Consider the following 23,607-nt stretch of genomic DNA (forward strand, 5'->3'; position numbering starts at 1 on the left):
GATAGTCTTTGACTCATCACTTCTGGTCACTGACTAAGGATGAGTGAGCCAAGGCCACAAAGTACACACACACACACACACACACACACACACACACACACACACACACACACACACAATTTTTGCATATATCTCAGCTTTTTGTTTAAAAGAGAAGAAAAGAAACTCTTTGCCTAGTGGGGGTTAATATGTCTGCCCCCAGGACTCTTTTTTTCTCAGGGTGCTTTGGGAAGCTGGATCAAGGTTTCACAGTAGCAACAGGATTTATTCAGCCCAAGAAGAAATAGTTTGTTCCTGAGATAGTGGATACCTTCCCACAGTGGCCCAATTCTTGGGACCTTGGGAAAAGCATAAGATGGCAGAGGATCCAGAGCAGGGGCTGGCATGAATTTGAAAAGGCCAAGTCACCCAAAGGAAAGAGTTGTTGGGGGAGGAGATAACTGTGTACTGGGGAGGGAAGAAGAGAGTCCCAGGTCATTGTCTATCCAGGATGAGATACTGAATGAAGAAGCAGGGTGGTAGGGTGGACAAAGAGGCCTGGGCCAGGAATGAGGAGACATGGCTTCTGTCCTGGCTCCTCCTCCTGACTGTGTGACCTTATGCAAATCTCTTCTTCCAGTCCTCAGCTTCCTCATCTATAAAACAAAAGAATTGGACTAGAGGGTTCCCTAAAGTCCTTTGAGCTCAGACACTATGAATGTCTGCGGAGTAGCTCCTGGCTACAGCTTTCTTCCCAACCCTGAAAACTAGTTTGTCAGCTTCTTTCCTTTAACACCCCCATAATACAGAGCTTCTGGGTTCATGCCAAATTCTTTTTACTCTCTCAGACTTGAACAAGTCACTTAACCTTCTCTAGGCCTCTGCCTCCTTATATGCAGAAAGAAAGAATTAGTCTTGATTAAGAGTTCTTAACCTTTTTTTTGTGTCATGACAATCTAGTAAGCCTACAGACTCCCTCTCAGAATACTGTTTGTAAATGCATAAAACAAACTATATAGGATTACCAAGGAAACTAGCTAAATTAAAGTACAGCTTCTCTGCTCTTGAAGTCACTCGAGATGGCAGAAGAGGAAGAAGCAGTAGAGCCCCCAGCTCCTCCCACCACTGTAACAATCTAAAAATGCCAGAGTAGTGAAGAGGAAATTGAAGGACAATGGGTCATCTTTCCAGCCCAACATCATAAATTCGACCTCCAGGCAAGTGCCTATGGCAGGATCTTTGGAACAGGAGTGGACTGGGATCCTGGACTCAATGCTCAGAATTCTAAGCTAGATCAGCAGCTGGGGGTACCCAGAGCTAATCACTCAGTCACTCAGACCCAGGCTCAAGGTCAAAAGTGAAGGTCTCCCAGAAGGTGAGGAGCTCAGATTTCATGCCCAGAGCTCCTAGCTAGTCACAGATTCACAGAACTGACCTTGGGCTTAGCCTCAGCTCAGCCCAGCTGCTTCAGAAGCCTAGAACATGGACTCAGTGCCTGATTGCCCCAGCCTAGGATCATGCAGAGCAGATCATAGACTCAGTCATCACCTAGGGAAGCAGTGTAAGGGGGTTTCTCTGCAGCACCAGGATCACAAACTCAGTCCCAAAAGAACCCCAAGATAGTCCAGCAATGCCAGGTTACTCAGAGCAGATGACTAGAAAAATGACTAAACCAAAAAGGATATGAAACTATTACAATACTAGGGATACCTGAGACAGATCCAGAAGAGAAGAATAACTCCAAAACACTGACTATAGGCAAAGCCTCAAAGAAAAACATAGTTGGCACACAAGATCAGTTAGAACCCCTGGAAGACATAAGGTAAGAATTTTAAAATAAGTATAGAAGGTATTATAAATGAAATGAAAGCAATAGAGGGAAAGAATTGGAAAAGAAATGAAAGCTATGAAGGTGAAGCTTGGAAAGAGAATGAATATCTTGGCATAAGAGTTATAAAACTTTACCCAAGACTTCCCTAAAAATTAGAATGGACCAACCATAAGTTAATGATACCATGAGACAGCAAGAAATGTGAAGAACAAAGTCAAAAGACTGAGAAATAGAAGAAAATGAAAGCTATCAAATATGAAAAACAGATCAAGGAGAAATCATTTAAGAATCATCAACCTACCCGAAAATCAAAACAAAACAAAACAAAAAAGCTAGGATATAATATTTCAAGATATCACAAACAAAAACTGCCCATACCTCTTAGAACTAAAAAGAAAAGTAAAGAGTCCACCAACTTGAAGGAAACCCCAAGATGAAAATCCATGGGAATGTCATAGCCAAAATTCAGAGCTTCCAGATTAAAGAGAAAATACTTCAGTCAGAAAGAAATAATTTGTATGTGTACATATATGTATGTATATGTGTATATACACACAATATATATAATATATATGTATTTTAAAAAACAATTTTAAAGACTTGAAAACACTGATAAAAACAAAGATCAGTCATGACTTTAGAGGACCAATGATTTAGAATGCTACCTGTCTCCTAACAGAGAAGTGATGGACTAGAAATACAGAGTGAGACATGAATTTTTGGATATGGTCAAGGTGGAAATGTGTTTTGCTGGTGTGTTTGTAGCAGGGTCTTTCCTTCTCTATGCCCCCCATGGTGAGAAGGGTGGTGTGAGAGACATAGACAGGGAAACAAATGGAGACAGAGACAGACACAGGGAGACAGAGACAGACACAGAGAGACAGAAGATTCTTGTTAATTGACAAAAATAAAATTTAATTAAAAATAAATTCAAGGTAAAACAAAGGAGAAAAGTCCATAGATGTCAGTTTGAGAATCTCCAGTCTACATGATAATTCTATTCTGCAATTCTATAACTTCCATATCTCTATAAATTCTATAACTATAAATTCTATAAACCCTGCCAAATGGCCCCTATTTAGGGTCTGATGGGTGGAGGTAGCAAGGAGGAATTCCAACCTCTTCACCATCTCCCTAACTTTTGTGAAATTTCAGCCAAAACTGCCTTGTCATCATGTTTATCAACAGAGTGGATACATCTGCAGTCCATCTGCTACCCCCTCCCCACACAGTCTGGTAGGAATCTGGCTTCAATCCTTCCTGCTGACCATATTCCTGCTAGGGCTAACAGTAGGGATCAGGCAATGAGGTTAGAACTGCTTTGAACTCTCACTGTCATACCCATCTCCATGTCTACCTTTTTTCCTCCTGGGCTCTTCCTGAGCAAGATTGAGGGCACTTCCCCTAAGAGGTTTCTGGAGATAAAGAGGCAGCAATGACAAGGGACCCCACCCCCACCTCCTCATCTGGGGTTCATGTGCCACATCCCCTGTGGGGCTGTGAGCATAGGGGCAAGACACAGATGATTTAGAACTGAAAGGGACCTTAAATTTAGAACATTTAGAACAAGCCCCTCATGTGGACCAGCTGGGAATGAATGGATGTGAGTTCTCTCATCTTGCCCAGGGGGTGTCCTGTCAGCTGGACAGGCCCTGATTTGAATGCCAAGTCCTCTCTGTACTTCCTTTACCCTCTCCCTTTAGGTTGGAATTTCTGTTCAGAGGATCCTATCTACCTGTGCCAGGAATCTACAGACTTTTGAATAGAACAGGAAACCTGTCCTTTTCTCTTCAAAGAACACTCATAGTGATCCTGTCCCTGTGGCCTGGGGACCAGAACACAGGACATTCCATGCTAGGAACACCACATTCTTGGTATGCAGGTGAAAGAAGGTGGTTCCTTTACCCTGCTAATTGCCCCCCTGCTGTCCACCCACATTCTTCCTTTTGGCTATGAGAAAGAGCCCATCCTACTTTTGGAAGAGACAGGTCAGCCTTAAATCTTCATCAAGCACCTGATAATAGATGGAATCTGCCCAACTACTTGAGTAAAAGAGAATTACTCTGAAGAGGACAGCAATAGAACAGAGGTAGATACCCCCAGAGTCCAGGGCTAGACCCTTGGGCTCCCCAGCTTTCCAGCTACAATTTTTTTTGTATTTATTTATTTTTAGACTTCAACATTCATTTCCACAAAATTTTGAGTTCCAATTTTTCTCCCCATCTCTTCCCTCCCCACACCCCATAATACTTTGCATTCTGATTACCCCTTCCCTCAATGTACCCTCCTTTCTATCACACCCCACCCTTCCCTTATCCCCATCTTCTCTCTTTTCTTGTAGGGCAAGATAAATTTCTATACCCTATTACCTGTGTTTCTCATTTCCCAGTTATATGCAATAGTAATTCTCAACATTCGTTTCTAATACTTTGAATTCCAACTACTCTCCTTCCCTCCCTTCCTACCCATCCCCACTGAGAAGGCAAGCAATTCAATACAGGTTATATATGTGTCATTTTGCAAAAGACTTCCATAATAGTCATGTTGTGTAATACTAACTATATTGCCCTCTATCCTACCCTGTTCCCCTCTTTTTTTATTCTCTCATTTGACCTTGTCCCTTCCCAAAAGTGTTTGCTTCTAGTTACTCTCTTCTCCCATTTGCCCTCCTTTCTGTCATCCCCACCCCACTTGTCCCCTCCTCCCCTACTTTCCTGTAGTGTAAGTTAGATTTTCATACCAAATTTAGTGAGCATGTTCTTCCCTCCTTAAGTCATATGTTTTCCCCTCTCACCTTCTCCCTTTTCTCCTCCATTGAACAAGATTTTTCTTATCTCTTTTATGAGTTATAGCCTGACCCCTTCCATTTCTCCCTTTCTCCTCCCAGTATTTTCCTCCCTCATGTCTTGATTTTTATTTTATTTTTTTATGGCTATCATCTCTTCTGATTCAACTCAACCTGTACCTTCTGTCTATATGTGTGTGTGTGTGTCTGTGTGTGTAATCCCTCCACTTACCCAAATACTGAGAAAAGTCTCAAGAGTTACAGATATTGTCTTTCCAGGTAGGAATGTAAAGAGTTCAACTTTAGAAAGTCATTTATGATTTCTCTTTCCTGTTTTCCTTTTCGTGTTTCTCTTGACTCTTGTGTTTGAAAGTCAAATTTTCTCTTCAGTTCTGGTCTTTTCATCAAGAATGCTTGAAAGTCCTCTATATCATTGAATGACCATTTATTCCCTTGAAGTATTTCAGTTTTGCTGCATAGGTGATTCTTGGTTTTAATGCCAGTTCCTTTGACTTCTGGAATATCCTGTTCCAAGCCCTTTGATTGCCTAACGTAGAAGCTGCCAGATCCTGTGTTATCCTGATTGTATTTCCACAATACTGGAATTGTTTCTTTCTAGCTACTTGCAATATTTTCTCCTTGACCTGGGAACTCTGAAATTTGGCCACAATATTCCTAGGAGTTTCTCTTTTCAAGTCTCTTTTAGGAGGTGATCAGTGCATTCTTTCATTATTTATTTTGCCCCCTGGTTCTAGAATATCAGGGGAGTTTTCCTTGATAATTTCATGGAAGATAATGTCTAGGCTCTTTTTTTGTCATGATGTTCAGGTAGTCCCATAATTTTTAAATTGTCTCTCCTGGATCTATTTTCCAGGTAAGTTGTTTTTCCAGTGAGATATTTCACATTATCTTCTATTTTTTCAATCTTTTGGTTTTGTTTTCTAACTTCTTGGTTTATCTCATAGCCATTAGCTTCCATGAACTCAGTTCTCTCTTTTAAAGAATTATTTTCTTCAGTGAGCTTTTGAACCTTCTTTTCCATTTGGTTAATTCTGCTTTTTAAAGCCTCCTTCTCCTCATTGGCTTTTTGGACCTCTTTTTCCAACTGAGTTAGCCTCTTTTTAAAGGTGTTATTTTCCTCAGTATTTTTTTGCTTCTCCTTTAGCAGACTGCTGACATGCTTTTCAAGTTCTTTTATGGCCTGAGCCCATTTCATATTCATTTTGGAGGTACTGGAGGCAGAGGCCTTGTTCTTCTTCATCAGAAAGGATGGAGGAGATACCTGTTCACCAAGAAAGTAACCTTCTATGGTCTTATTTTTTTTCCCCTTTTTTGGGCATTTTCCCAGTTAGTTACTTGACTTCTGAATCCTTTGTCAAGAAGAGGGTCCCAGTGCTCCTCCTCTTCCCAGTACTATACTCAAGGCTGAGATTCAGATCAGCTGCTCAACTCCCCCAGGGGCTTTGGGTGGGGGTGGGGCCACCACTGAGGACTGAGGTTCAGATCAGCTGCTCAGTTCCCCCATAGGCTTTAAGTTGAGCTGCCTGGACAATGGACCCAGGCCGCTTCCCCATAGCCGCCCCCCCCCCCCCCACTGTTGCTGCTGCTGCTGCTGCAGTGCTGGGGGAACCCCATTCCCCTCTCTCCCATCTGGGAAAGCCCTCCTACACTGACCTTTGGAACTTTCTTTGTCACTTGTGGGTTGAGGGATCTGGCATCCTCCCTGCTGGGAATTCTGCCCCGGAGGTCTGTTCAGGTCCTGTTCCTCCCAGTGCCACATCCCATGAGATAGACTTTTCCTGTAGGCCTTCCAGGTTACCTTTGGCTGGAAACCTCTTTCACTCTTGTTCTGTGGCTTCTGCTTGTTGAGAGTCATTTTTTACAAGTATTTTGTGGTCTGTGGGGGAAGCGCTAGAGTATATGTGTCTTTCTACTACGCCATCTTGGCTCTGCCCCTCTACAATTTTTCTTTAGCCAGCACCTAGCACAGGGTATGTGGTGGGTGCTCATTCTATACATGTTTGAATGAATGAATGGGTAAACGGAGTCAAACCTATCTTGTTTCTCAGGGACACAAAAATAGGAGGAGATAGGGAAGATATCAGCATGGGACCTTCTTCTTAGTCCCTCTTGTCTGCCTCCTCTCTCCACCAACAGAACTTTTCCTGTTTGCCCTCTCTCCTCTATCTTTTGAACTTCCAGCCAAGAGGAGAAAAGGAGAAAAGCATTGGCAGTACTAGTGATAACCCTTGCTAAATGTGGCAGTGAATGAATGAACTGACTAGTTGCTAGACAATAAATTGGGCCCATAAAAGGCCAATTTCTTCCTTCACCTCCTTCCCTACCTGATCAGGTCCAGATCCTCAGGATCTCTCTGGTGAGCCAGCCAACCAGAAGAAAGATGTCTCTTAGTCCAATGTGGACAGGGATGATCCTGATTGGGTCCCTAAGGGATTATCTCCAGAATTCTGCACCAGCTCTATCAAAAATTCCTCTGCAGTCTGATTTCCAAGCAAAGAAGGTAAGTGGAGTCCATTAGAACTACAGTCATGATAGGAAAGGGAAGGAGTTGTATTGTAAAATTCCTGTTAGAGAGCTTGAGGAGCAAGGAAAGAATAGAGGTGAGAAAGGTATATATGAAAAGAGTGAGGCAATAAGGAAAGAAAGCTAAACTAGGAGTCAGAAGAGCAAAGGTCTGGAGTCCCAGCTCTGTCTTTGTCTGATGTAGGAGATATTCCAGTCCCAGGGAGCTACTGATTGGATGGGGGAGACTTGGTCTTCACTCTTTTGGAGCCTTTGCATGAGCATTAATTGTTCAGGGCAGGCATAGGATCTGGAAAGCCGTAAGCTAGACAAAACTCCTAAATGACCTTGTCTACTTTGTCTATGTTTCAACCATACTTACATGTGTACATTAGAATTTCAGTTCCTAGAGGACAGAAACTATTTCACCTTGGTCTTTGTAGCCCTAGCATGTAGCACAGTGCCTCCCACATGGTAGGTCTTACTAAATGTTTGTTAACTGACTGACCTCAGAGACCATCTTTTCTAGCTCTTCATGTTTTAAAGAGGAGGAAACTGAGGACCCCAAAATCCAAGAGACTTACCCAAGATCATTCAAGTAGTAAGTTACAATGCAAAGAATCAAACCTAGGTCTCCTGATGCCCAATTTGATGCTCCTTCTTCTGTTCTACAGTACGCCTTTCTCATCACCCAGGATGGCAACAATCCATAGAAATTCCATAGTCAGTGGTCAAGCTCAGCTCAGGAGACCAGTTCTTAGGAAGCCTTTGCTGATCTCACCTAGTTAGATGTCTTCTCTCATTCCTTTTTTCTCAGGGCACTTTGTCTAGACCTCTCCTCTGCCTCTTTCATATTCTATCTTGAATTATTTTTCCTAATAGTAGATTATATACTCCTTGAGACCTATGCAAGGACTATGCTTTATTTCATTTTATTTCATTCATTGCATTTTTAAAAACATAGCCTTAGATCTTGGCACAGTGCCTTGCACATAGTAGGTTGTTAAATTGCATTGAATAGTCCTAGGTGCCAAAGAGCTCTTTATGTTTGGCCTGCTGAAGAGAAGACATCCACCTCCAACTAGAACAGAACCCAAGGAATTCCTCATTCCAGTTTAGCCCCATTTACGCACTTCCCACTAGGCCTTTTCCATGCTCTCTGTTCTCTGGGGTTGTACTTTCTCTAGAATCCTAGAGAATGATTGCTAAGAAAGCACAGGAGGCACATGGGGTAAGCATTCTACTCATGTGGACCTTAAATGGCTTCCCTTCAGTTCCAAGGGAAATGGTACGTCATCGGCCTGGCAGGGAGAAACATCAAGACTGAAGGCCTGGGCCACAATAAGATGTATGCCACTGTATACCAGCTACAAGCAGACCACAGCTTCAGAGTCATCTCCAATCTGATCAAGTGAGGGATGCACTTGGGGGGGAGAGAAGAAGTTAGGAGGGAGGAGAGGGGTCTTCTTCCCTTTCTTTTCAAGCACCTGAGGCCCTTGGGCTCCAGGACTCCATCTTGCCCACGTGGGGAGCAGCATACATCTCACCTAGTGATTTGAGAACAGATTTAAGTGTCTGCTCTGAGGTCTGGGGAAACAGAGTATGGAGGTCCCCACCACATTTACACATACCTCATTCCTTTTTCCAGGGGTGAGTCCTGTGATATTGGGTTCAGGACTTTTATCCCAAAGGGTAAACGAGGTCAATTTGCCTTGGACAACTTCAAAGGTAAGTGTGGGGACCTCTCACTCAGAACGCTTGCTCAGGTGGAGGGATCCTGCCAAAAGACTGAGAAAGGGATAAATGGCCCAACAGCCATTGGGTCAGGGTTAAGGCCTGTGGTGTCATCCTCCTTCTCTGATGAAGCACTTCCAGAAGAGATGAACTTGGAGCCTCAGATGGGGACCAGCCTCTCCTGAGTACTGAGTCTCTGACTGTATTCCCACCCCTCCCCCACCATGACCAGCCTATGGAGTTACCAAGTACATATTCAGAGTGGTGAAGACCAACTATGAAGAGTTTGCCATACTATACTTTCACAGTGTCAAAGAGAGCAAGGTGAACTTCATGGCAAGCCTATATGGTACGTCTTTAGTTGCTTTTCCAATTCCTCTGCTGCTGATATCCCTGGCCCTTCCTTCCCATATCCCAACAGCATTCTTGACTGGGAGACAGGAGAGAGAGAGGAGGAGAAAATCCCTGAGACCTTGATACTGAGACCCCCACCAGATTCAGTGAGCCCCTAGTCCCCATCAGCCAGCTGCCTCCCATATTAGGGGCAAGCTGGTGGAAAGGTCATTGTGGAAATGTCCGTGCTTGTGGAATGAGGAGACAAAATCCTCATGTTGCTGTTTATTGACTGTGTGACTATAGTCAAGTCACTTAAATTCTACGTTTTCCCATCTATAAAATGAGATTAACAATGCTTACCACCTACCTCATTGGGTTACAGTGAGGAAAGTAAGCTTTAAAATATATACCCAGAGATATGTATATAGGTTCACATGAATATACATTATATTATGCATATATATTATATTTACATGAGTATGTTTTGTAAATATAAGTACATATATGTAGATAAATATACATATGTATGTATCTACAGCAGATAGATAATGCAGTGGATAGAACACTGAACTTGATCTTAGAAATACCTGAGTTCAAATCCTACCTTAGGTATATACTAATTGTGTGATCCTGGGTAAATCACATAACTTCTCACAGCCTCAGTTTCCTCATCTGTAAAATGGGGATAATAATAGAACCCATCTCACAGAGTTGTGAGAACTAAATGAGATAACACCAGTAAAGTGCTTTGCAAAGCTTAAAAGTACTATACAAATGCTAGCTATTTTATATATATATGTGTGTGTGTGTGTGTGTGTGTGTGTGTGTGTGTGTGTATGTATATGTGTTAATTCCTTAGAAGAGATAATAATGTAACTCCCCCATTTTTACTGAACCCCCTCCTTTTACTGACCCTTTTACTTAGCACAGTGCCTGAAATATAGTAGGTGCTTAATAAATGTTTGTTGATTGACCCCCTCCCTCTTCTTTCACAGAGTCCTTGTTCCCTTCACTGAAGCCACATCACCTACCTTTAAGGAAGGTGCCTGCCCCTGGAACTTAACTCCCATGTAGAGTACTAGCCCCCAGTTCTAGTCACTGACATGTCACTTACATCTTAGAATCTCCAATTCTGGTTCTTTTCCCCATGGCATCTTGCACTGTTTCTGTATTCTTCTCTCAAAGGTTGGGGAGCCAAGTACATGTGAGCAGGTCTCTTAGGACAGGGCTCAACCAGAGCTCAAGATAGAGGAGGGTTTGGGGTGAGTGTTGGGGAGAGGAATGGGTCCAAGAGTTGGACTCTCTGGGAGAAAACCTCAGGGACTGAAGTTTTGTTGCCCCCTTGGCTACAGGAAGAACAAAAGAGCTCAATTCTGAGCCAAAGGAAAAGTTCATTGAATTTGCCCAATCATTAGGCCTCACTGGTGAATTCCTTCTCTTCCTTCCCAAAGATGGTAAGGCCTAGGATGATGTGTATGTGGGTGGGGATGGGAGGAGGTATACCTTTGGAGTCCAGGGAGCTGTCCCCACCCCCACTGACAACTTCTATTACTCTCCTTCCTCCCCAAATTTCGCCTGCCCCAGGGAAGTGTATCAGTGATGAGACTTGAGTATGATGTGAGTATGAGCCCTTCCCCCCAGGACTAGAGGAACACTGAGGGGAAGGCTGTTTCCTAGGGGTCTTGAGATCTGGGCACAGAGGTGATGGGAGCTCTATGTACCCTCCTCTGTCTTCCCAGGGAGGAGAATCCTAATATCTGTCTCCCTGTCTTCTTCCCTTTGCTTTCCTCTCTGTCTTTCTCTCCCCGACTCCCCCTTTATTCTGCAATTTTATTTCTTCTTGCATCTCCCCTTCTTCCTTAGAAGGTCTTTCTTTTTCTTATTCTTAGTTTCTCTCTATCTCTGTGAGTTTTTAACACTATTCTTTGTCTGTTCTCTGTCTTTGTATTTGACTGCCAATTCTCCCTTGCTAATCTCATCATCCTATCACTATCCTTAGCTTTATCTTCATTCTCTCTCTTTTTCATTCTCCCCTTTCCCCCTCTTCCTGTATCTTTATCTTTGTGACTCCCTATTCTCTTCTCCTTTCTGTCCCTATCCTTCTTTCTGCCTCTGTTTCTAGCTCTTTCTCTCTTTCTCCCCCATTCTCTATCTCTTATTTGTTCGTGTCTGTTTATTTCCTTGTCTCGATCTCTTTCGAACATGTCACCTACGAACCACCCCAAACCAGCACCCAGACCCACCCTAACCCCTATCTCCTAGATCTCACTCTCCCATTCCTGGCTCCTTCTCTAGATATGCCAAGTTCTACAGACTACACCCATCTTGGTTCCTTCTACCAGACCCGACTACATCTTTGCCCATCTTCTGCTAGAGAACTGGAGATACCTGGTCCTTGCTCTTATCTGTTTCTCAACATGACCATCCTGGTCTTATCTCACCTCTTACCACAGGGGCTGGTTAACCTTGAGATCCCCTTTCAGAGGACAATAAATGCAGATTATCAAGAACTCTAGTCTGAATTTCTTGAGGGATGGGGAAGAAAAAATGGGACCCTCTTTGAGTTAAAAGGACAGTTGATTGTTCATCTTGTACCAATGGCACCTCTGTGCAGTGGGTTCCCCTGGGATTCAGGTTCTCATACTCAAATTTTGCAGGTTCAGAAATCAATTTCTTCAGTTTCCCCAGGAATGATAATACTCCAAGGAAATGAGTGCCTCCAGTGAAACTCGCAAGAGACCGATTTGTTAACAAGATACCCATTTATTAATTTACTATGAGAGATACACCTGAAAGGGAAAGCAGGGCTAGGTGAGTGGCTGCCCCAGGGGCCCTTTCTCTTGGTGAGTAAATTTGCTCATGAGAAAAGATTACAGATCATCAAATCTAGGGCTGGAAAACAACTCTGAGATCTTCTAATAATTAAAGAGAACAGATCATAAAGAGATAACTGTTGAACATCTAGATAGAAAAGTGGTGATTATAGTTAATATAGTTTCATCAAGAACAGGCCATGCCAGATGAACCATTTTTTTCCTTTTCTAGGAAAACTTGCTAAAATAGTCAAGCAGGGGAATGCTGTGGATATAGCTTACCTAGATTTTAGCAAAGCTTCTGATAAAATTGTTATATTATTCTTGTGGAGAAAATAGAGAGATATAGATAGAAAATTACACAATCAAATGCATTCAGAATTGACTGACCAGACAGATTCAGAGAGCAGTTGTTTATGATTTGATGTTAATGTGGCAGGAGGTCTCTGGTGCAGTGCCCCAGGGAATCTGTGCTTGGCTCCATGCTGTTCAACGTTGTTATCAATGACTTACATAAAGGCATAGATGGCATGCTTATCAAATTTGCCGCTGACACAAAATTGGAAGGGACAGATGACACACTGGATGTCAAAGCTGGAATCCAAAAAGATAAGCAAGAGTACTAGGCTGAGTCTAATAAAATGGGGGGCCAAAGGCAAAGCCTTAGACCGGTCCAAAAAATCAACTTCACAGGTATAAGATGAGACATGTGTAGTTAGAAAACAATTATTCTGATAAAAATGTGGAAGTTTTAGTGAACTACAAGCTCTCTCTCAGTAGTTTAATATAACAGCCCCATAAAAGTTAATTCATTCTTGAGCTGTAGTAAGAAGGCATGTCTTCTGGGAATAGGGAAATGATATTACAGCAGTACTCTGCCTTTGTCACATCTCATGTAGAGTATTGTGTTCAATTCTAAACAACATATTGTAAGAAGGGGATTGATAACGGAAAAGTGTCTAGAGGAGGGCAGCCAGGATAGTGAAGGGTCTTGACCCATCACACAAGAAGATCAGCTGAAGAAACTGGGGCTTGTTTAACTTGGAAAAAAAAAAGACTCAGGAGACATGATAGCTATGTTCAAGTAAAGATGTTCCATCTGTTCTGCTTGGCTACACTCCCCCTAGTAGGGCCAGAATCTGAACGTAGGTCTTCTCAATCCACATTCAACTCTTTTCCTATTGTATATCAGGCCAATGGTGAATAGCCAAGTCAATCAAAGGGTATTGTATGTTACAATAGTCTATTTCCATCAAATTGTGGGAGATCAATGAATTAACTTCCCGTTTAGTAATCTAAGGGCAGTTTCTGTCTAAAATATGGGGACCAGTCACTAGCTTCTCCCCTGAAGGACAAACACACACTGACTCATTTTGCAACTGAATCCTTCTTCCTCAATATTTGCCACCAGGCGTTAAAACTCTTGTCATTACAGTATATCCTCATCAGACATGTTACAATTTCCAAGATTGCAGTCGTCCTTACGTTAGTTATATTTTAAAACGTTGCCTTCCTTTTTATCCTCCTTGAGGGCATGAAGAACATGCCCACTTTCAGATTAGGGTTGCCCTAAGGATACAAAGAAGAAATTTAGATAGGAAGTCTCTCCTCTGATGGTTTTAGTCTTAGATTCTGTCAGTTGGCCCAAAGTTTAAGGGGAAGGGAGGACTAACAATCATACCTAATATTTACATAATGTTTACCATGTGCTGGGCATTGTGTTAATAAGCACTTTACAATTATTATCTCATCTGATTCCCATAATAAACCTGGGAGGTAGGTGTTATTACTATCCACATTTTACAGGTGAGGAAACTGAGGCAAACAGAGGTTAAGTGACTAGTACAGGGTTCTAAGCTAGGCAATACAGTGGACAGTGCCAGGAAGACCTGAGTTCAAATCCAGTCTCGGACATTTACTAGTATGTGATACTGGGCAAATCACTTAACCTTGTTTACTTCAATTTCCTCATCTGTAAAGTGAAATGGAGAAGGAAATGGCAAACCACTCTAGTATCTTTGCCAAGAAAGCCCAAAAATGGGGTCACAAAGAATCAAACACAACTGAAATGAGTGAACAACAAAATTCCTGACTTTGTGCCTAGTGCTCTATCCACTGTGCCACCATCAACCCTGTAGCTGAGACAGCAGCTATCTACCTCCTCCATCCCCTTGGGCTACTCAGACAGATGCAGGACAGGGAGACAGTAATCTTTCAATTCAACAAATAAACATTTATTAAGTGGTTATGACATTGTGGCCTATGCACTATGTAGATGTGGGGTGGGATGGGAATGGAAATAAGTTAGGGTCTTTGCTTTCGTGAAGGTTACAATTTAGTAAAATTTCTGCAGTTTTAGAAAAAGATTTGGCACCTTCTGCTATTTCTCAATATCTGTCCCTTACCTCTCTCATTATTGGGAAGTCCTTGATCTAGGCAAAGTTTTGTTTTGTTATTTCATAAGTGGTCCCTGTCCAAGGTAAAGGTTTCCCCCCCAGATTAAAAGGGTTGAGATCTGCTGGCACATCAGAAAGGAGTAAGTGTGAACCTAATTAAAGCGCAGATAAAATCTCCAAGGTGAATTTGGCATGGGGGACAGGGTTCAGCTTAGAATGAGAGAAGCATCAGTGACTGGGAGCTCAAATTTGGGGACCCACCTACTATCATCTCTGTAGGTACTAGGGGTAGGACAGGTGGTGAGGGAGAGGAGGCATGAATTAGTGGTAGAAGAAAATAAGGAGTTCGTAGCAAGTGGGAGGGAATGAGTAATGATTTTCATACTCATTAAAATTCCTCCCCTTCTAAGACAAATTCATATATCCAAGAACCATTACACAATGGCTAAATGAGCAAAGGTTATGTACAAATAATTCTCATAAGAATTGGAAATTATTAACAACCATGTTAAAGATTATTCCAGATCATTAGAAATAAAAGTCAAAACAGCTCTGAGGTTTCACGTTACATCCAGTAAACTGTTTTTAGGTCTTTTGGGGAGGTAATTGGGGTTAAGTGACTTGCCTAGGGTCACATAGCTACTAAGTGTCTAAGGCTGGATGGATTTGAACTTAGGTCCTACTGACTCCAGGGCTCTATCCACTGTGCCAGCTAATTGCCACACCCAATAAACTGGCAAAAAAAATGACCAAAGACAGAAATAGTCAGTGTAAGAAGGGTGGTAGAAAAAAAATGGCCATATTAAGACACTGGTGGTGGAACTGTGGAGTGATACTGGGAAATAATATAGAATTATGTAAATAAAATGACTAAAATGTCCATATCCTTTGACTCAGAAATTCTACTGCTAGACATATACCCCAAGGAGATCAATGATAAAAAAGAAAGGCCCTGTATACAAAAGAGGGCCCCCTAGATGATGTGGTGGATAGAGTGCCATCCCTGGATTCAGGAAGATTCATCCCTTGAGTTCAAATCTGGCCTTAGACATTTACTAGTTGTGTGACCCTGGGCAAGTCATTTAACCCTGTTTGTCCCCATTCCTCATCTGCAAAATGAGCTGGAGAAGGAAATGGGAAACCAGCTCCAGTATCTTTGCCAAGAAAATCCCAAAAGGGGTCATGGAGAGTCAGACGTGACTAAAAGGACCAAACAACAACATGTACCAAAAAATATTTATAGCAGCACTTTTTGTAGCAGGAGTAAATTGGAAGCAAAATTTATGACCACATTTGGGAAATGCCAAGCCATGTTGTGGTACATGAATGTAATGGAATATTACTGTGCCGTAAGAAATAATGAGTGTAATGAGGAGCATGGGGAGACTGATAGGAACTTAGTAAAATGGAGTAAGTAGCAGCAGAAAAACAATATTTGCAATAACTACAGCAGTGCAAATCAAACAGACAACAAAACTATGAAAATTGATTGAAACAAAAGTTATAATAACAAATCTTGTCCCTAAAGCAGAGAAGAAGGTACCACTCTTAACCAAGGTGGAGGATGGAGAATGGGGGAACACTATATACTTCTTTTTTGATACGGTGATTAGATTTACTAAACTGTTTTCCTGCTCCTTTAAAAAGATGCTTTGTAAGGCTAGCTCTCTGGAAGAGGCAGGGGAGAATACTTGGTGAAATAGTTTTGTTAAAACAAAATCTATAAATAAGATTATTTTTAAAATAGAAGCATAAATCAAAACAACTCTGACGTTTCATTTCATACCCAGGAAACTGACAAAAATGACAAAAGATGGAAATAATCAATGTAGGAGGGGCTACAGGAAGACAGATATTAATCCTCTGGGGGCTGGACTGGATGATCTGTAAAGTCCCTTCCAACTCATAACCCATGAGCCTACAATCCCATAATGCACTATTGGTAGAGGTACAAATTGGTCCAACCATTTTTAGAAAGCCCTTTGGAATTATTCTTTTTTTTAAGTGACTAAAATGTTCATACCACTGAGATACCACTGTTGGCAATATATCCCAAGGACGTCAAAAACAGAAAGATATCATATGTACCAAAATTTTATAATAGCACTTCTTGTGGTAACAAGGAAATAGAAAAGAGTGTACCCATCAGTTGGAGAATGACTAGACAAATTGTAGTATATATATCCATCAATCAATCCACAAGCATTAAGCGCTTACAGTGCACCAGTCTGATATGCTGGACTCTAGAAATACGAAGGCAGGAGTGAAACCATCTATGCCCCATCCAGATGCTAATAATCTAGCTGGGAAAGACAATATCCATGTGTGTCTATGAGTGTGTGGCCAAATATATTTTCATCTTTGAGATTTTACTAGTTATAAATTGAAACCTCAGAGTTGTTTGAGTTATATTTTTCCTTTTTAAAATAAAATCTTATTTATTTCTCTTGTTTTTATACCATATGCATTTCCCACTGTTCCTCCTTTCTCCTTCTCCCAGAGAGTCATATCTTATAACAAAGAATTAAAAAACCTTCAGTAAAGTTAACCAGCATATTAAAAAAAAAGTCTGATATTATATAATAATGATCATAATAGCTGAATTTATATATCATTTGCTATGTACCACAAGGCTCAGCTAGGTGGTGCAGTGGAATGCTGGCAAGTACCTTAATTCTTCTGTGCCTCAGTTCCTCCCCTGTAAAATGGGGACACATAGAAGAAGGAAATGGCAAACCACTCCAGTATCTTTGCCAAGAAAACACCATGTTCATGGGGTCACATAGTCGGACACAACTGAACAACTCAACAACAGCAACATTTTTTGTTGTTGCCAGGTATTGCCAGGTATTATGATCACATTTGATCCTCACAACAACCCTGGGAGGTGGGTGCTTGTTATTATCCTCATTTTACAGATGAGGAAACTGAAATAAACAGGACAAGTGATTTGCCCCAGGTCACACAACTAGTAAACATCTGAAAGTAAATTTGCTCTCAGGTTTTCAAGAGGGCAAGGTCAGTGCTCTCTATATGTAGTCTTGCCCCCCATACATCTCTAACTTCTTCAACAAAGGGGTGCTCATACGTCTTTTCTGGGCCCAAGCTTAGTCATTATAATCTTGTGATATTTTGTTTCAATTGTTTTGTTGCTGTTTTCCATTTTTATTTATGTAGAATGGGCTATCTCCTCAAATGTAGCATGAATGTCTCACTGTGTGGCTCAAGGGGAGGCAGAATAGATATCTCTAGCCTCTTCTCCCTCACTCTTTTCCAACGAGGACTTTAATGCCTGCCAGGAATGGAGGAGATTGGGACCAAAAGTTTGGCATATTTGCTCTTCTCAGACAGAGGGGATACAAGGTTAGAACTGCAGCTATCTTTTCCCCTAAATATTATTAGTCTAGGGGATGTGGTTTTCAGGTTCAAGTTAACTTCGAATTTCTGTTTTATTATTGGAGGAAGGAGGATCCCAAGTTGTATATTGAAAGCTTGCCTCCTTTCACACCAAATACAAGCTCCACAACAAATGCGCATAGTAGGTAGCAAAGAAACCCATTTATCCAAGTCTATAACAAAACAAAAAAGAAAGAAAAAATATAATTAATAGAATTTATGCAAGATAATACAGAATGAAGCAGCTGTTCCTTTGGGAGCTCAACCAAGAGAGTCCTAGATTTCACCCAAGAGAGGAAGCCTTGAAGTCTCTGGTATAGCAAGACAGGGTTAGGGACATGATGAAGGCTGCCAACTCCACTTGTCATCCATTTTCTCATGTGTGCATACAAAGTATATACAAGATAATTTGAGGGCATTGGGTATCTTACTGGAGAGGAAAGTAGGGGGAAAGGGTTAAGAGGGGGATATGATAAAAGAGAGGGCAGATTTGGGGAGGAGGTAGTCAGAAGCACACACTTCAGAAAAGGGACAAGATCAAAGGAGAAAATAGAATAATTGAAGGGCAGGATAAGATGGAGGGAAATTTAGTTAGTCTTTTACAACATGACTATTACGGAGGTGTTTTGCATAGCTGCACATGTATAACCTATATTGAATTGTTTGCCTTCTCCATGGAGGTGGGTGGGGAGGGAAGAAGGGAAAGAATTTGGAACTCAAAGTTTTAAAAACAAATGTTAAACCATTGTTTTTACATGCAGTTGGGAAATAAGATATACAGGCGATGGGGCATAGAAATCTATCTTGGCCTTGAAGAAAGTAAAGGGGAAGGAAATAAAAGGTGGGGACGATAAAAGGGAGGGCAGATTAGGGGAATGGGGTGATCAGAATTCATGCCATCTGGGTGAGGGGAGGGGAAAGGTGGGGAGAAAATTTGGAACTCAAAATCTTGTGGAAATGAATGTTGAAAACTAAAAATAAATAAATTTAAATCCTAAAAAAAAGATAATTTGAGGGGAAAGGCACTAGCAGCTGGGGTAGATCAGGAAAGGCTTCATATAGAAGGTGGCGCTTGAGCTAAGCCTAGAAGGAAAGGAGAGATCCTAAGAGGCAGAGGTGAGGAAGGAATGCACTATAGATATAGGTGGCAGATGGAATACTATACATGAGGAAAAATAAGAAGGCCAATTTGGCTAGAACAAAGTGATATGTACAATACGAAAGGTAAGTTGGAGCTAGGTTGTGAAGAGCTTTTTAAACCAAAGAATTTTATTTGATCCTAGAAGTTATAAGGTGCCACTGGAAGTTATTGAGTAGGGGATAATAAGGTTAACATTGACAGTCCTTAAACTTCTACTATATGCCAGGGACTGTGCTAAGTGCAAGGGATACAAAGAAAGGCAAAAGATAGTCCCTGCTCTCAAGAGGCTTAGAGTCTCATGGGAAGACAACATAAACTACCATATAGTAACAAGATACATATAGGACAAACTGGAGATAATCAACAGAGAAAAGGTAGTATCATTAAGAGGCATCAGGAAAAACTTCCATGTAAATGCTCTCTTAAGGTTCAAGGGATAATCTTGGCCTGGGACAGAGATCCACTCATACTATTTTCCATGATAATTCCTGAGTGCCCACTACTGTATGTCCCATTTATACACATCAGTCACCATTTATTAAGTTTTCACTGTTGTTCAGTCATTTGATCAAATCCAACTCTTTACGACCTTGTACTTGTCCATGGGGTTTTCTTTGCAAAGATACTGGAGTGGTTTGCCATTTCCTTCTCCAGTGGTTTAAAGCAAACAGAGGTTAAATGACTTGCTCAGCATTACACAGCTAGTGTCTGAGGCCAGATTTGAATTCAGGTCTTCCTGACTCAATGCCCAATGGTCTATCCACTGAGCCACTGAGCTACCTCCTTATTAAGACATAAGGTCCCCCAAAATCATACTCAGTAGAAGGCAAGAGAAGGAATAGTCATAATATTTATTCAATAGAAGGCAGAGCAGAAACAATCAAAATTAATCATATATCAGATTACTCATAGATTTAGGTTACATTCTCTCACCAATGTATAGTATCCACAGAGAAGAATGGGCACACCACCATTTATAGAAACCTAGCAGAAAGCCACATGAACAGGAAAATTCATGTATCTGGGGCAACCCATGACTCTGGATGGAAGTCCTTGATGTTCTTGGTCTCTGTCATAGAGAACAGTCTGCACCTGCTAGGCAAAACTACTTTTTTGCTACTCTTGGTTGACTGGAGTGGTGACAAACTCTTTTAACATACCATCATTCTTGGCAGGACACTAAGAAAGTATAATAATCTTTCAGTGACAAATAGTTGCCTTAAGCCAGAAAACTGCGAAGTTCTCTGAGGTCTGCTCAGGAGGCATGAATAGTTTCTCCTTCTCAAGCTATAGATGGTATATTTGATTCTCCATGATCCCATTTGAGGTTTTCTTGGCAAAGATACTGGAGTTGTTTGCCATTTCCTTCTCTACATCATTTTACAGATAAGAAAACTGAGGCAAACAGGTGACTTGCTTAGGGTCACGCAGCTAGTAAGTGTCTGAGGTCATATTTGAATTCAGGTCTTCCTGCTTCCACTGTGCCACATAGCTGTTTCAAGCTATAGATATAGCCCTTCAAACAGAAGGGGATTCTGTTTTATTCAATCAGCTCTTGGCAAATCCAAGTCTTTTCTCTTAACAACAACAACAAAAAAAATGAAAAGCCCTTCTTCCCCCCCACCCCCACCCCATTTCTCCCTCTCAAACCAGAGAGTAAAAGACAACACAGGGAAAACCCCTGAGAGGTCTCCTCTCTTTCAGGCTGTAGATAGTGTTAGAGATCAACATTGCCTTTTTTCAGTCAATCAGGCCTCAGCAAGGCAATACCTGTCTTCCAATCATCACAACTCCCAGAAAAACAGCTATGGATATTGCCTACTAACTTTGATCAGCTGCTGTCACCTCCCAGATTCTGTCTTCTTTAAGCAGCTCCTCTCATCACCTCCTCTTCCTCCTTCTCCAGCTCCTCCTGAGCTTAGCTTCCTCACTTCCTTCTACACTCATATGATCATCTCCCACCCTACCTCTTTTAGGCTCCCCAGCTTTTAATGCGTCAAAATGGGACTTCCTTGTATGAAATTAATTTATAGCGTAAAACTCAAAAATTCTACTCTTCTGTCCAGTATGATCCCAACAATTCTTACATAATCTTCCCATGATCCCCCCAAAATTATTTGATTTATAATTTATCAGCTATATATTTCAATTTTTAAAAAAATAGTCTCATGCAAATGAACTGATGAACCACAATGCCTTGCAGTCAGTGCTCGGCCTTTTAAAAGGTCCTCATAATTTTTATTTAGTTCATTTAACATAAAGGGCAGTTCTCTCTCAGGTCCTCAGAAGAGTCAATGTCTCTCCTCAACATTTTATCTAAGAGATATTTCTTCTAGGGCAAATTCTGTATATACAAAAGCATCCTTGTCAGTAACCAAAATGTGTGTGTATGAAAGGAGCAGTTCCTTGCATAATAAGACTATAACAACATATGTGGAAAGGTAAATAAATAGACACATTGATAGGTAAATGAGAGAGCTGGAGAGAGGGGGGGAGGGGGAGAGAACATCTATTAAGAGCTTATAATGCTCCAGACACTGTACACAATACTGGAAATACAAACAAAAGAAGACAGTTCTACCCTCAGGGCACTTAGAATCTAACAGGAGAAGATAACACATAAAAAATAGATGAAAAGCTGTGATGGATGAGGGAAAGATCTATACAGGGGCAAAGTGTATAAGTCCAGAGTCAGGAGGGAAAAATAAATCTTGGATGGGAGGAAGAACTGGCAAAATTAAGTGAATGTCTCTTTCATTGTTGCAGAGATATTGAACTATGGGTAAGTGCAGAATGTGGAATGTTATGTCAGAAGCACTAATGCAAGTCATTAGCCTTGAATGGTTTGATGAACCACTTTTTCCTCCTCTTAAAGATCTTTATTATACAGGATGGTTTGCTGGGGAGGAAAGTGGGAGAGAAATGAATGCGATGGAAAAATACAGGATATATTTTTTTTTAAAGCAACACAAAAAAGAAACATTCTCTCTCCTAACCCATTTCTTTCTTCCCATTTTTCAGCCTGAATCTTTTAGACACAGGCCTTATTCTTTTGGTATTCAAAGAGCCAGCAGTCAAATCCCCCCATCCCACAATTCCTTCCAGCCCTGGAGTCATTTTACCATATATTTTGACACATCTTTCCTTAGTCATAGGGAGGAATAGGCTGGACTCTTAGATACTTTTTCTAGGAGGAACCAAGGTCTCATGCTGGCAACAGTGTTTGTTTCCCCAGAAGAAACAGTTTGTTCTGATGCAAGTTTGTAAAGCCTTTGTTGCCTTGTACTTTCAGTAAATCTCTCCTCTAAAAAGTTGCCAAATTTGTGAGGGAGGGGTGCAGGGGCAGTGTGGAATTGTAGGAAGCGTATTCCAAATCACTGAGTACTGACCTGTCAGGTCACAGGCATTAGAACTGTTAAAGGACCTTCAAAATTTTCAAATCCAACTGCCTCCTTTTATTAATAAGGTATTTGAGCGCTAGAGACATGAAATCACAACAACAATAAGAGCTAATAGGGATAGTGCATTAAGGTTTGCAAATGGCTTTGCATATGTTATCACATTTGAAATTCCTTAGCTAAAGTCACACGGCTGGTAGGTAACAGGCTTGGGGCTAGGATTCACATATCTAGAACCATGATGTCATTTCCACCATACCACACTGCTATCCTTTTATTTCAGAGGAAGGAAGGAAGGAAGGAAAGAGGGAAGGAAAAAAGGAAGGAAGGAAGAAAGAAAGGAAAGAAGGAAGAAAGGAAGGAAGGAAAGAAGGAAGGAAGGAAGGAAAGAAGGAAGGAAGGAAAGAAGGAAGGAAGGAAGGAAAGAAGGAAGGAAGGAAAGAAGGAAGGAAGGAAGGGAGGAAGGAAGGGAGGAAGGAAGGAAGGAAGGAAGGAAGGAAGGAAGGAAGGAAGGAAGGAAGGAAAGAAGGAAGGAAGGAAGGAAGGAAGGAAGGGAGGGAGGAAAGAAGTAAGGAAGGAAGGAAGGAAGGGAGGAAAGAAGGAAGGAAGGAAGGAAAGAAGGAAGGAAGGAAGGAAAGAAGTAAGGAAGGAAGGAAGGAAGGAAGGGAGGGAGGGAGGAAAGAAGGAAGGAAGGAAGGAAGAAAATAAATAAGCATTTTTTAATTGCCTACTGTGGGCCAGGCACTGTGCTAAGTGCTTTACAAAATTTATCTCATGTGATCCTCACAACAACCCTGCAAAGTAAGTGCTATTTTTAGCCCCATTTAACGGATGAAGAAACTAAGGCAGACAGAGGTTAAATAACTTGTCCAGGGTCACACAGCTAAGGAAGCAAGTACTTGTGATCAAATTTGAATTCAAGTGTTCCTGACTTCAGGCCCAATGTACCACATAGCTACCTCCATACTTCAATGGATCTAAGGTCTCATTAGGACCAAGGTTCACTCCATCAGCATAGATGACAATCCATCTATACATTCTCATCCCATTAGAATTTTATTCATTTTCTTCCATGGATCCCCTAGGGAGAACCCACCTAACATGTCTTTCTACTTTTTTCTCTATTTTTCTAGGTACTAACAGAACAGTTGGGTTTTATTCTCATTTGCTGTCACCACATAACTGACCCATCTCCTTTTCTGATCATATATTTCTTTAATATTATACTTTAAATGATTTCTTCAATGTAAGTCATCATTGGAAATATTCAATAGC

The 23,607-nt window shown here is 41.3% G+C and overlaps 1 protein-coding gene across 10 annotated transcripts; it reads left to right on the forward strand.

Moving 5' to 3' along the window:
• The first annotated feature begins 3,732 nt into the window (after positions 1 to 3,732).
• LOC140519729 (neutrophil gelatinase-associated lipocalin-like) lies at positions 3,733 to 18,671 on the forward strand. Of its 10 annotated transcripts, XM_072633059.1 has the most exons (8): positions 3,735 to 3,899; positions 6,949 to 7,116; positions 8,393 to 8,529; positions 8,767 to 8,846; positions 9,085 to 9,201; positions 10,541 to 10,642; positions 10,773 to 10,805; positions 11,484 to 11,583. In XM_072633059.1, the coding sequence occupies exons 2-7, from the start codon at positions 6,997 to 6,999 to the stop codon at positions 10,796 to 10,798; spliced, it is 582 nt and encodes a 193-aa protein (XP_072489160.1). In that variant the 5' UTR covers positions 3,735 to 3,899; positions 6,949 to 6,996; the 3' UTR covers positions 10,799 to 10,805; positions 11,484 to 11,583. The 10 variants fall into 10 exon arrangements, 9 of the variants coding, with proteins under 9 accessions (XP_072489158.1, XP_072489162.1, XP_072489155.1 ...); XR_011972273.1 differs by lacking the exons at positions 10,773 to 10,805; positions 11,484 to 11,583 and adding an exon at positions 10,184 to 10,450 and having other exon boundaries at positions 3,733 to 3,899; positions 10,541 to 10,614; XM_072633054.1 differs by lacking the exon at positions 10,773 to 10,805 and having other exon boundaries at positions 3,734 to 3,899; positions 11,484 to 18,661.
• Positions 18,672 to 23,607: the final 4,936 nt, after the last annotated feature.

The sequence above is a fragment of the Notamacropus eugenii genome, chromosome 1 (genome assembly GCF_028372415.1).
Source record: "Notamacropus eugenii isolate mMacEug1 chromosome 1, mMacEug1.pri_v2, whole genome shotgun sequence".
Classification (NCBI taxonomy): Eukaryota; Metazoa; Chordata; class Mammalia; order Diprotodontia; family Macropodidae; genus Notamacropus; species Notamacropus eugenii.

What these genes read in the sequence shown, in the direction of transcription:
- LOC140519729 (XM_072633054.1), top strand. Translation starts at nt 6,997, where the DNA reads ATGTCTCTTAGTCCAATGTGGACAGGGATGATCCTGATTGGGTCCCTA. An exon ending in CTGATTTCCAAGCAAAGAAG is followed by an intron (nt 7,117 to 8,392) that starts GTAAGTGGAGTC and finishes GCTTCCCTTCAG; the next exon opens with TTCCAAGGGAAATGGTACGT. An exon ending in GTCATCTCCAATCTGATCAA is followed by an intron (nt 8,530 to 8,766) that starts GTGAGGGATGCA and finishes TCCTTTTTCCAG; the next exon opens with GGGTGAGTCCTGTGATATTG.